The 12,797-nt window shown below is 44.4% G+C and overlaps 1 protein-coding gene across 1 annotated transcript in view; it reads right to left on the bottom strand.

Annotated features, from left to right (window-relative positions):
- Positions 1-8,326: 8,326 nt before the first annotated feature.
- The window catches only part of AP2M1 (adaptor related protein complex 2 subunit mu 1), a 37,304-nt gene continuing 32,833 nt past the window's right edge, over positions 8,327-12,797 (bottom strand). Inside the window, exons 9-11 of the mRNA XM_070944872.1 lie at positions 10,806-10,903; positions 10,389-10,500; positions 8,327-9,405 (exon numbers count right to left, since the gene is read on the bottom strand). Coding sequence (XP_070800973.1) covers positions 9,271-9,405; positions 10,389-10,500; positions 10,806-10,903 — 345 coding nt within the window. The 3' untranslated portion in view covers positions 8,327-9,270. The remainder of the gene's footprint in view (positions 9,406-10,388; positions 10,501-10,805; positions 10,904-12,797) is intronic.

Below are 12,797 nucleotides of genomic sequence, written 5' to 3'. Positions count from 1 at the left end.
CACAGCTGATCCCCCCCTTGCTGTTCTACTTACCTTCCCAAGCCTCCTTTTGGCATGTACTATGCGTGTGTATGCAGCGTGCGTTTGGTGCGCAATGTGCATGCATGCACGCAGCATGTACTTGGCGCACAGAGCACAAGCAAACTGGTTCAGATTTCACCACTACTTAGAACAACTGATCAGCACAACAACTTGTCACCAGAAGTTGTGAATGCTCCAACAATAGAAATTTTTAAGAAGAGATTGGATAACTACGGGACCGTCTGCTGCCACCAATAGCCTCCCACCGACCAGTACGCTCCCATAGAGAGGGGCTCCTCCGGGTGCCGCCGGCCAAACAATGTCGACTGGCGGCCCCCAGGGGGAGAGCTTTCTCTGTGGGGGCACCTACGATCTGGAACGAGCTCCCCCCGGAGATACGGAGGATTCCGGATCTGCGTACCTTCCGTCGCGCGCTTAAGACGTTCCTATTTCATCAAGCCGGCCTGACCTAAATTTTTCCTCTTTTTAAATGGAAATTTTAAATTTGGTTTTAATTTATTGGGGTTTTAAAATTGGTTCAGCCAAATTTATTTAATTAGTTTTATCTCTATTTTAAATTTTGTATCTATCTGTTTTATTTTATGGCTGTTCACCGCCCTGAGTCCTTCGGGAGTAGGGCGGTATACAAATTTAATAAAATGAAAAATAAAATGAAACTGTTTGTCTGAAATGATATAGGGTTTCCTGCCTAAGCAGGGTATTGGACTAGAAGACTTCCAAAGTCCCATCCAACTCTGTTATTCTATTATATTCTATCTGTGCAAGGAGTATGTGTGGTCCATGCATACATGTACTGATGCAAGGAAACAGGGGAGAAAAGAAAAGAAAGAAAAAACAGAGAGGGAGGGAGGGAAGGAGGGAGGGAGGGAGGGAGGAAGGAAAGGGATTTTTTGACCTTGATTCTACTCATTGCTAGCTGTAATCCCACGCCAACTAGTTTTTCTACATGAAATACAGTTTAGATGGGAAGGATTCCTCATCTCTGCGGGAATAATTATACCACCTTATCAGATGATGTGATGTTGCAAGATCCACGTCTATAGAGCCTGCGTCCTGAGCACACTCTTGCACTGCAGTGAGTCTTGGACCCTTTACGCATGACAGGAGAGGAAGTTGAACACCTTTCATATGCGCTGTCTCTGACGTATTCTTGGCATCACCGGGCAGGACAAAGTTCCAAATAGCGCAGTCTTGGAATGTGCTGGAATTTCTAGCATGTATACACTATTGAAACAGCGACGTCTACATTGGCTGGGGCATGCCGTGAGAACGGCTGATGGTCGGATTCCGAAAGATCTCCTGTATGGAGAATTAGTGCAGGGAAAGCGCCTCAGAGGGAGACCACAGCTGCGATATAAGGATATCTGCAAGAGGGACCTAAAGGCCCTGGGAATGGGACGCTAACAACTGGGAAACCTTGACCTCCGATCGTTCAGCTTGGAGGCTAAAGACGCAGCCTGGCCTTCTCCAATTCGAAGAGACACTTGTTCGGCAGGCCGAGGCAAAGAGGCAGTCCCGGAACCAGCAAAATCTGAGGACTGGGCAGGGGACAGAATGTATCTGCCCTCCGTGTGGAAGGGATTGCCACTCTCGAATTGGCCTTTTGAGTCACACTAGATGCTGTTTTAGGACCTCTTTCCAGAGCACGATACCATAGTCTTCTGAGACTGAAGGATGCCAATGAATGAATGGTGTTGCAAGCACATAGAAGTAATATCTTAGAGAGCATTACCTCAGAGGAAAGAAGTGTTTGTTTACCCTGTTGCTGACCTTATCGTGTTTATGATCAAATGCAATTAGGAGTGAGGAAAAGACAATGGAATTGTTTCAAGGAATGACAACCAGGTATTTGGAATGATTAAAATCTCAGTTCTTGCCGAGGGATCACATGTAAAACTCCAGGTGATTTGTAGAATTTAATAGAGAAGCTATCCAGCCATCACAACACCAACACAGGAAGAGGGTTAGTATTTGCAATGGAGAATTGAGAAGAGGGTGGCTGGTTGATGGCTGAGAGTAGAAGTCTACACATCTTAAACTTGCGGAGTAAAGCCTTGGTAGGACAACTTCATACTACTGTAGCAGGGGTGGGTTCTACTTACCTTTACTACCGGTTCGCAACGGGGCCGCGTGCGCGCGCTTGCTTCACTCGCATCCATGCTCTTCTACACATGCGCAGAAGCTTCTGCACATGCGCAGAAGCGTTCTGATGATGTCGGGGTCGGTGGGCGGAGCCTCCCGCCGGTTTTACTACCAGTTCTATAGAACTGGTACAAACCGGGGGCAACCCACCACTGTACTGTAGTCGTGAACTGGCTGCAGTTCTAAGGTTCTGATCAAATATTAAGGCTTGCCAAAGTATTTAATCCAGATCTAAAGGGAAAAATCACTCACGCCGACTGTCCCTCTTGATGGAGAGAGTTGCAAAAGCAAACCAGGCGAAGGATATATTAGGCTTTCAAGAGGAGGAGTTGAATCCTACTGTAGATGCAGGGGTGGTATTCACTTACCTTCGCTACCGGTTTGCAAATGTGAGCGCACGCGCCACCTCCATGCATGTTCAGAACCTTCTGCGCATGCGCAGAGCGTCAAAAATGGGAAGTGAAGACCTCCGGGCGGGGGGGGAGCCTCCCACAGCCGCAGCTACCAGTTCACCCAAATCGGATAGAACCGGCTGAATCCCACCACTGAGTAGATGGCTTTTTCCCTTAGCAGCAACAGCAGCCTGTGCCACATACCCAGTGTCAACTTACAAAACTTTCAAGTTACCATGAGCAGGAGGGAGGGAGAACTGATAGAGCTGATTGATTTCCCTAACTGAAGTGCATTCCATACATTCTTCCTGACCGCAATCAGAAGGAGGGTGTTGGATTTCACAGCCAGCCAAAGTGGTTAATTGGAGAATGTGATTTATGACATGGCCAGGGAGGAGGGGAGAGACAGGGTCATAGGGGAACGTAAATCTACGTGGGATTAGTTCTAACTGCATCCTAATATTGCCGAAATGGTGCTCCTAATAAATGACTATTTCTTTTGAAGTTTGGCTCATGGCTTATGAATTAATTAGGGCACCTTTCAGAAACTTCACACCCAGTTGTGGCTTAGGGTTCTTCTTGTCAAGCCACTCTTGATAATATCATTTTGAAGCAATGTACTTGGCACACACCCAATATCATGTTCTTGTATCCCTGGCAGTGGCACTCCTTAGTGATAAAGAAGGCCAAATCCTCCATTGTAGGTGTCAGGTTTCCGAGTAATGCGCCCATTGAAAGCAGGTAGATTCCTCAAAGAACACGTTTATTGGATACATCATATCAGCACAGCCGGTGAAAACCAACTCTTGACAGTTCCCACCATTTTCACCTAATTAAAACAGTAAAACTCCCCCCTCCCAGGTGTCACCGGTCACATTGTCCAATGAAGATGGATGACAGGCTCCTCTCCTCTTTCAACAGCCACCTGTTTCAGTGACCTTGGATCCCACAGGAAAACTTTTTGTTTTGACTATAGCTGGCTATCTGCTTCCCCCGTCTCTGGCTTCGTGGCAACTATGAGGCAATATAAGATGGCTTCAGCCAAGTTTGCTTCAGATTTGACAGTAGGGTGAGCACGCCACAGGAAAATGAGACCGACTGAACTCTATATTGGGGTAATCAATCCCACGTTGTGACCGGCTGGCCAGTGCTTGTCTAGTTATGTCTCCTGCCCACCAATCTGTACCCCGTTCTCCAAGATAGGGGCCATGGCAACATCCTGTACTTCACACGGGGACCCTCAAGTAGAGCAACTCACCTTTATGATCCTCCAAAAGAGCAGAGAGCTACTACCCCTTACCCCTCTTCAAACCTCTGGCTGCAGCCTTACCACTGTATCTAAACATATTCAAGGGTGAGGGGCAAATATTGTTCCCAAGATACCATCTCACCTGGGTCACCACCCTGAGCCACTTATATAGGTAGTCCTCCTTGTTCTGCACATCAGAACAATTAGACACAAGGACAGTTTTTTCCCGAATGCCATCACTCTGCTAAACAACTAATTCCCACAACACTGTCGAACTATTTACTAAGATTGTATTACTATTATTCTTCTCATCCTTCCTATTACCTATCTCCTCCCACTTATGACTATAACCTTGTTGCTTGTAGCTCTACGATTTATATTTTGTTTCCTAGTATGATTTGATTGCTTATTTAGTAACATATGATCAGGGATGAAATTCAGGAGGTTCTGACAGGTTCTGGAGAACCGTTAGCAGAAATTTTGAGTAGTTCGGAGAACCGGCAAATACCACCTCTGGCTGGCCCCAGAGTGGGGTGGAATGGAGATTTTGCAATATCCTTCCCCTGGAGTGGGGTGGGAATGGAGATTTTGCAGTATCCTTCCCCTGCCATGTCCAAGCCACGCCCACCAAGCCACACCACACCACACTACGCCCACCAAGCCACGCCCACAGAACCGGTAGTAAAAAGATTTGAATTCCACCACTGCCTATGACTATCTCTTAAGTATTGTATCTTATGATTCTTGATGAATGTTTTTTTTTAAATGTACATTGAGAACATATGCACCAAAGACAAATTCCTCATGTGTCCAATCACACTTGGCCAATAAAAGAATTCTAATATACGCTCATTCAGCAACTGTTTAGTTACGATGGCATTGAAAACACAGACCTCTAAGTAGTAAGAATAACAGAAGGGACTTGGAAGTCTTCTACTCTAACTCCCCACTCAAGTAGGAGACCCTATACCATTTCAGACGAATGGTTGTCCAATCTCATCTTAAAAACTTCTAGATGAAGCATCCACAACTTCTGACGGCAAACTGTTCCACTGGTTAATTGTTCTCAGTGTCAGGAAATTTCTTAGTTCTAGGTTGCTTCTTTTCTTGATTATTTTCCATCCGTTGCTGCGTCTTGCCTTCTGACGCTTTGAAAAATAGGTTGACCGCCTCTTCTTTGTGGCAGGCTCTCATATATCGGAAGACTGCTATCATGTCGCTCCTACTAGTCCTTCTCTTCACTAACTAGACATACCCAATTCCTGCAACCGTTTTGTGTTTAAGCCTCCCGCCCCCTAATCTTTGCTCTTCTCCGCCCTCTTTCTAGAGTCTCAACGTTTTTTTATATTGCAGCGACCAAAACTGCATGCATTATTCCAAGTGTGGTCTTACCAAGGCATTGTAAGTTCACACTTGGAATACTGCAACCACTTTTGGATGTCCTCAAACTTAACGACTGTTGCAGCTCCCCCAGTCACATCCAGCCATTGTCTCAGCTGACCTTTCTCCCAATTCTCCCTGGAAGGATTGTTGTGCCCTGCAATGCTGGGATGGACGCAGATGTAATTTTCATGCTGTGGCAGCTATAGTGCAGGATTCGAGGCAGCACTCCTTGGTGGAGGTGGCAACCCTGGAGCTGAAGTAGACACGCAGGGCAGACTGGAGGCCCTGGGCTCCTGCTTCGGTCCTAGCACTGCCACCGTTGCCAAAGAATACCACTGTGCAGAGCAGCCAAAAGAGCAGAGATAGGCAGGAGGAGTTGAAAAGGAGACAGTTCCTTACCTTGGAAGAACTGAGGCAAAGGACTTGAAGAAACTAAGCTGAAAATAGCAATAGCACCTTAAAAGACTTATATACCACTTCCTAGTGTTTTACAGCCCTAAGTGGTTTACAGCGTCAGCCTCTCGCCCCCAAGAATCTGGATCCTTATTTTACCGACTTCAGAAGGATGGAAGGCAGAGTCAACCTTGAGCTGCTCAGAATCGAGTAAAGTGCACAGTACTGCATTTTAACCAGTGTGCCACTACGGAAAATAACTTGGACTGGGGTGGGTGCTTGCCTATCAGCTATGTAGCATTTGTCCCAAAAGTGCTTTTTCAAGAGGCAACTGGACTTCATTTCTCATCCAAGAAGCTTCTTCAGCTCCTGAACGTCTTCAAAGAAAAACATAAAGTCCAGTTGCCATTTTTGGGACAACCGTGACCTGTATGACTGAAAATCTCCATAGACATGAAACATTTGCTTAACTACGACAACAGGAACTGCCCAAACTGAAATCCCTAAGCAGGGAGATTATGTGATGTATCACAGCCGCCTTCCTTAAGTGACAAAATTGCCACCTCTGATTGTGTTCAAAGAAAGGACTGCCTGTACTTGGCGTGCTAGGGCAAACCACACTAGAGCAGGTCTCCAGCTCATAGCACGCCGGAGGAGACAATCCGGCTCACTTGACTTTCCAACTCGGAGCAACTAACTGGTAGGGTTTTGTGCTGGAGGAGACTCCATCTGACTTTCTGGCTTGCCTTGAACCACCACTGAATGTGGCTCACACTGGAGATACCCCACTGGGCTCACCTGGTTTTTCCCAGAATGTTTATTATTATTATTATTATTATTATTATTATTTATTTATTTATTTATTTATTTATTTATTTATTTATTTATTTATTTAATTTCATTTCTATACCGCCCTACTCCCGAAGGACTCAGGGCGGTGAACAGCCAAGATAAAATACAGATAATACAAATATTTAAAAAAATCCCTTAAAATTATTAAATATTTCGGCCGAAACACAGATTAAAACACCCAATTTGTAAAATCACGAATTAAAAAATTTAAAAATTTAAAAGATGGGAGTTAGGCCAGGCCAGTTTGCTGAAATAGAAAAGTTTTGAGAGCACGGCGAAACGTGCGCAGGTCCGGGATCTTCCGTATCTCTGGGGGGAGCTCGTTCCAGATGTTTATTTTTCTCTCCCCACAATTCACTTATCAATGGCTAAGTCACCTTTTCAGAAGTTGAAAGGAATAATTTCCAAAGGAGTAATTAACAAAAATGCACCAGAACAGCATTTTCAAAGAGAAAATGTGAATGCTCCAGGAACACTTGATTATTCCAGGATCGTTAACAGGTAGTTTGTTTTTTTTAATTTGATTTATATGCCGCCCTTCTCCGGAGACTCAGGGCGGCTTACAGTGCGTTAAGCAATAGCCTTCATTTGTATATTTTTACAAAGTCAGCTTATTGCCCCCACAATTGGGTCCTCAATTTACCTACCTTAGAAAGGATGGAAGGCTGAATCAACCTTGAGCCTGGTGAGATTCGAACTTACAGTAATTTAAGTTTTGCATATTTTTTATCTTGTACAAATGATTGGAGTCCATAAACCAATGGCTCACTCTAGAATTTTCCAGCAATCTCTACCAACGACCAATAGGTCTCACAGGCTTTGTTATTAGTGCAGAAGATTATTAGTGTACTTCCACTCGGTATATGGAAAACTGTATGACTGCTTTAGTTCTTACATCCCTGTAAATTCCACCAGACAATGGTGGCATTTCTAACCAACTCTTAAAACATAGAAAAGTTGGAAGGGACCTTGGAGATCTTCTACTCCAATCCCCTGCTCAAACGGCAGACCTCATACCCGTGATGGCGAACCTATGGCACACGTGCCCGAAGTGGCACACCAAGCCCTGTCACCTGGCACGTGCGGCTTTGCCTGTTCCTCTCCCAAGTTTCTAGCACACATGCATGTGCGACGATCAGCTGGCCTTTTTGCATGCAGCAGTGCCGGAAACCAGAAGAACTGGTCTTCTGTCTTCCTGCGTGAGCATGCACGCCAGACAGCTGATCGTTGCGTGCACGTGCGCATCAGTAACCCGGAAGAATAGCCGGCTCAAACCGGAAGTTCAGTAGCTGAAACCAGAAGTTCATATTCGGGAGTGCATGCGCCCTGGCCAGCGCCTCTTTCGGGTTGCGGCCCAAATGTGCGCGCACTCCCTTTTCGGCATTCGGTGCCGAAAAGGTTCGCCATCACTGCCTTGTACCATTTCAGACAAATGGTTGTCCAATTTCTTCTTAAAAGCCTCCAGTGATTTCTGAATGCAAGTTATTCCATTGGTTGGTTGCTCTCACTGTCAGGAAATTTCTTCTTAGTTCAGGTTGGCTTTTCTCCTTGGTTAGTTTCCATTCATAGTTTCTTGTCTTGCCTTTTGGTGCTTTGGAAAATAGGATATGCCCCCTTAGTCTTTGAAGGAGCCCCTCAAATATTGGAACACTGCTATCATGTTTCCCCGGTTGTTCTTTTCATTACCCATCTTCACTCATCCACTGCTACAGTGCCTCAAGACCAAGCAACAGAATTTGACTATTAATTGTAGACTACCAACAGTGCACTTGGATGTACACAATGAACTTTCCCAGCATGTTCCCTGGTTTTAGAGTGGAGACAGCCTCTGGCCCAGCACGTACCCATTAAGAGCCATCGTTCACAAAAGAAGTTGGTTCTATATACTTTATTGTATTTATAACTGGACAATCACACGTGTACAAAATGGGAGACCACACTACCTGAAGCAGAGGATTTGTGGGTTGCAGTAGCATTTCCATTGACCCAAAAGCTTTTAGTAGAAGAACGCATCAGCTGATTGGGCAAAAGAAAGATGGGAGGAGAAAGGAGGAAAGGAAGAGGAGGAAAGATCGCTGGCCAATTCTTAATCAAAGGACAAATCCTTTGGATATTACTGATCAAATCAGTCTCTCCTCAGTTGTGTGCCAGATTTTTTGGGAGGGATTGTGTTTTAAGGGAGAAAAGGTACTGGCTTTGTCAGCTATCCTCAGTGCTCCAAGGAAGTTGCCCTTTGAGGCTATGAAATTCTTTGCTATTCTCACCATCCATGATAATAACCCTCAGACATTTTTGGTCACAAATCTTCCTCGAGCTGTAGGAGAAAGCAATGAGGAATATTCCCACCTTTGCCGCACAACAACAATTACAACAGCAAGAGCCAAGTATAGGAGCCAGAATTAATTCAAGGGTTGTCCAGTCTATGATTTCTTGTCTAAGTCTACTGATACATATGCACAAGGATTTCCAAAAAATACTAGGATATAATAATGCAAGTAGTGACAACAGAAGGGGGGGTTATCACACGGTGGATGTTCCCTAGAATGACCACAAGGGGGTGGTGTTGGACTGGCCCTTTTACATCCTGGGACAGAAGCAAGACATGAGCCCGGACTCTCAAAACCACCTGATGTCAGCTGCATCTCCAACAGTAACTGAAACAACGCAGGTGCCGGTGTCCCCTTTTTTTCTTCCCCCCCCCCTTCAAAGAGCAGCTGCAGGATTCCAGCTTCCAGCCTCTGAATGGAGGAGGGGCCAGTGAAATGCTCTTGAACGTCGAGACCAAAGGGTGAGAGCGAGCCAGCTTGCTGCACGGGGCTAGCATCTTGTCTCGTAGATCCCGCTCCTGCCAATGTACCTCACCCATTTGATCACATCGTGGTCACTGTAGTTCAGCTTTGGCTCAAAGACTTTCAGGTAGCGCACCTTCAGCCCGGAAGGCGCAAAAGGAACCTGTACAAAGGCAGAAGACAAGGAAGGGAAAGTGAACCTCTTACAGCCAGGCTTTTCAAAAGCTCGCCCTTGTGAATCTTCCAAAGTCAACGTGAGAGTTACTGGGCTGTCTGTAATTATTCTAATGAGGCACAAGGAATTACTATACCGGAGCACAGAACAAGGGAAGGAAAAGAGACACTGTTTTTTATGAGTATACCTAGCTCGTTGGCTAAAACGAGATTCCAATTACTTTCCCTGAAAGAGACTCCATTGTGAAGGTACCCTTCACACAAAAGCAACAGGCAAACTCAGCTTTCAGACCAACCCTCCTCATGTACAAACAAAAATTACTGTACTTTTCGGAGTATAAGACACACTTCCCCCCCCCCCCCCAAAAAAAAAGAGGTTGGAAATGTTGGTGCATCTTATAAACCGAATACAGCCATTTTTGGCCTCCCAAAACCCCACCCCGTGTGTTCCATTTTCACCAAAAACAGGCCCCTTTTTTTGCAAAAATGAGATGTGCAGAGGATTTGGGAGGCCTGCAGAGTGCTCCTGGTGGCTGGGGAGGGCAAAAACCAGACACACAGAGGCAAAAACCTTTTTTTTTCTTGTTTTCCTCTTCGAAATCTTGGTGGTCTTATACTCCGGTATGTCTTCTAGTCCGAAAAACACGTTATCTCGTAATCCTCCCTCATTTAAGCTACTTTTCCATCAATCCTTTCATTTGTGGGTCACAATGCGAGAAAATAACAATCCTGGAAATCAGTAACTGACTAAAGAGATGATGTTGCAAAGGTTCGGCTTTTTTGAGGATTGCCTTTAGGTTTGCTGAGGACTCCAGGGAAGAGATGCGATACGTTTTACAAAGCCTGGAAATGTTTGGCAGGAGCTTGGGACAACCAAGAGGTCAAAAGATTGGGCTGCTGAAGCCCCTCAGAATGTTTCTGTATCATACCTCCTGTTCCCAGCAACCTCTTAGCAAAAACGTGGCTGCTTACCTCAAAGTTCATAGAGATGGGTGGCCGAGCCCATTTCTTCTTGTCGTTGGTTGGAAGTAGTTCTATCTCTGCGCTGATCTGAGACTCTTTCATTCCAGCCATCCTTTTAATTCTATAAAATTGAAAAGAAAAAAAAATTGTTTGCTTAAAATATGCACAACTGTCCTAAGCACACTCCAAAGTTTCCAAGTTTGGTAATTTTTAAGGCTTGTGGTCTTCAATTCCCAGAATTCTCCAGCCAGCCATTCTGCTAGGGAATTTTGGGAGTTGAAGTTCATAAGTCTTAAAAGTTGCTATCTTTGGAGAGGCCAACTTCCCTGGCCTAGAGGGAAGTACAACCTCTCCCAGTGCTAGCAACCACATGGGAGATGCACAGAGTTCCAGCTGCCCAATTCAGAAAAAAAACATGCCACTTACTTCCAGACAATGGCATTCTCACTGGCCTTGTATTTTGCTTTTCCTTTCATGCAGATGACTTGTACACCACTAGTATTAAGAGGAGTCGGGATTCGCACCTGGAAAAAATGTTTATTTGAATCACATTTGGCTGCTTAGTTGAAAAACATGGTGGGGGGGGGGGTTGTGTTTGTTTTTGGAAAGGAAGAGAAGATAGATAGCTTAAAAGCAAAAATGCACACCCGAAAAAAAACAAGAAAATCATCTTGGCAGGATTGCACTACAAGTAGACCTCAATTTACAACTGGTCGCTTAGTTTGAAGTTACAATGGAGTTTCCCAGAACTATATACAACACAGTTTTGAAGTTCTGACAGTCTCTTAGCCCCCACCCCACCCCCACCCCCAGGTCACGATTGCATTTTGGACACTTGGAAACCATCCCACATTTACAACTGTTTGCAGCATTCCGCGGTCATGTGACTGCAACTTACAACTACCTACGTTTACTTTTGGTTTCTGGCAAAAAAAAAAAAAAAAAGCCCACTGACTGAAATGGGTTCACGTAACGACCACCTCATTTATTTCATGACTGTCACGAAAATGATCGTAAAACTAGGCTCCGTCATGTGGGTGACCTGCTTAACGACTGGTACAACTTGGCATCATAATTCTGGGCTCAATTATGGTCGTAAGTCGAGGACTACCTGTACAGGCAGAAGGAAGTGAGTACAAAAGAGTTCCTTAAGAATCATAGCACAATTTGGTTATCAAAAACTCAGTACGTGGAGGGCCCGACTGGCCTTATTTACAAATACGGTTACAATGTCTTTACAGCCTAAAAAGCAATATTATGGAAATTTTATGTTTCTATGTCTTTTACGTCTGTTATGGGGCAGTTCTGTGTTTTTTTCCTCCACCCTTGAGTTTCACTCCTGCTTTCCGAATGCTTCTTCGTCATTACTATCTCTTTCCTCTCTTCCCACTGATGAGATCAAGTTTCCCAGGTGGAGCTCAATTGGACCGCCTTCTGCCACTGATAGCCTCCCACCGGCCAATACGCTCCCATAGAGAGGGGCTCTTCAGGGTGCCGTCGGTCAAACAATGCCGACTGGCGGCCCCCAGGGGGAGAGCCTTCTCTGTGGGGGCACCTACCCTGCCCCTGGGGATACGGCGGATCCCGGATCTTCGCACCTTTCGCTGTTCCCTAAAGACATTTTTATTCCAGCAAGCTGGGCTGGCATAACTCTTTTAAATTGTTTTAATTTTTAAATTGTTTAATTGTGGGTCTTAATACAGGGGTGCTTTTAATTGTGGGCCAAATTAATTTAATTGGATTTTAATACTGTTTTTAAATTTTGTATTTCTTGTGTTTTATCTGTTGGCTATTCACCGCCCTGAGTCCTTCGGGAGAAGGGCGGTATATAAATATAAACAATAAATAAAATAAAATAAATAAATAAATTAAGATTGACCTTAACTCACACCTTGCAGGAAATTCTTCCCATTTATGCTACTCAAGGCTTTTATTAAGTGCCTATACCTCAGCAAGTACTCCATCATTGTGCCTAGTACTGCTCTTAATCACCATTATCACTGAAGTTCAATGTTCTGTTATCACGTCTAAGATTTCCTTTTGTCCTACTGATATTTTTATGTATCTTAAGACTATTAAAAAGATGGCAAATCTGGTATGGATGGAGAAATCTAGGCATAAATTTAACAAATTTTAAATATCACAGAACATGTGTGCTGTATCATCAGAAGTTCAGACTGTTGAAAAGTATTTCATATCTATTTTCTAATCCAAATCCTCAAGTCACTGTTGAGCTGTTGGTTCAGCCAATTTAAGTAAAGACTATAGCTGGTCGATAATGCATTAAATCAATAATATAAATTATACATCAGGGTAAGAACTAATCTCTAAAGAAAGAATGCAAATGACCAGCTGTTTGCAAGGAATATAAACCCTTTCATTCTCCACACTTCAGTTAGAGCTGAAGAAGCTTCTTGG

This window comes from Pituophis catenifer, unplaced genomic scaffold (genome assembly GCF_029215685.1).
Source record: "Pituophis catenifer annectens isolate HBS135680 unplaced genomic scaffold, rPitCat1.0.hap2 SCAF_6, whole genome shotgun sequence".
NCBI lineage: Eukaryota > Metazoa > Chordata > Lepidosauria > Squamata > Colubridae > Pituophis > Pituophis catenifer.
Note: the sequence above shows the minus strand (reverse complement) of the source record. Positions and strands in the feature narration are given on the sequence as shown.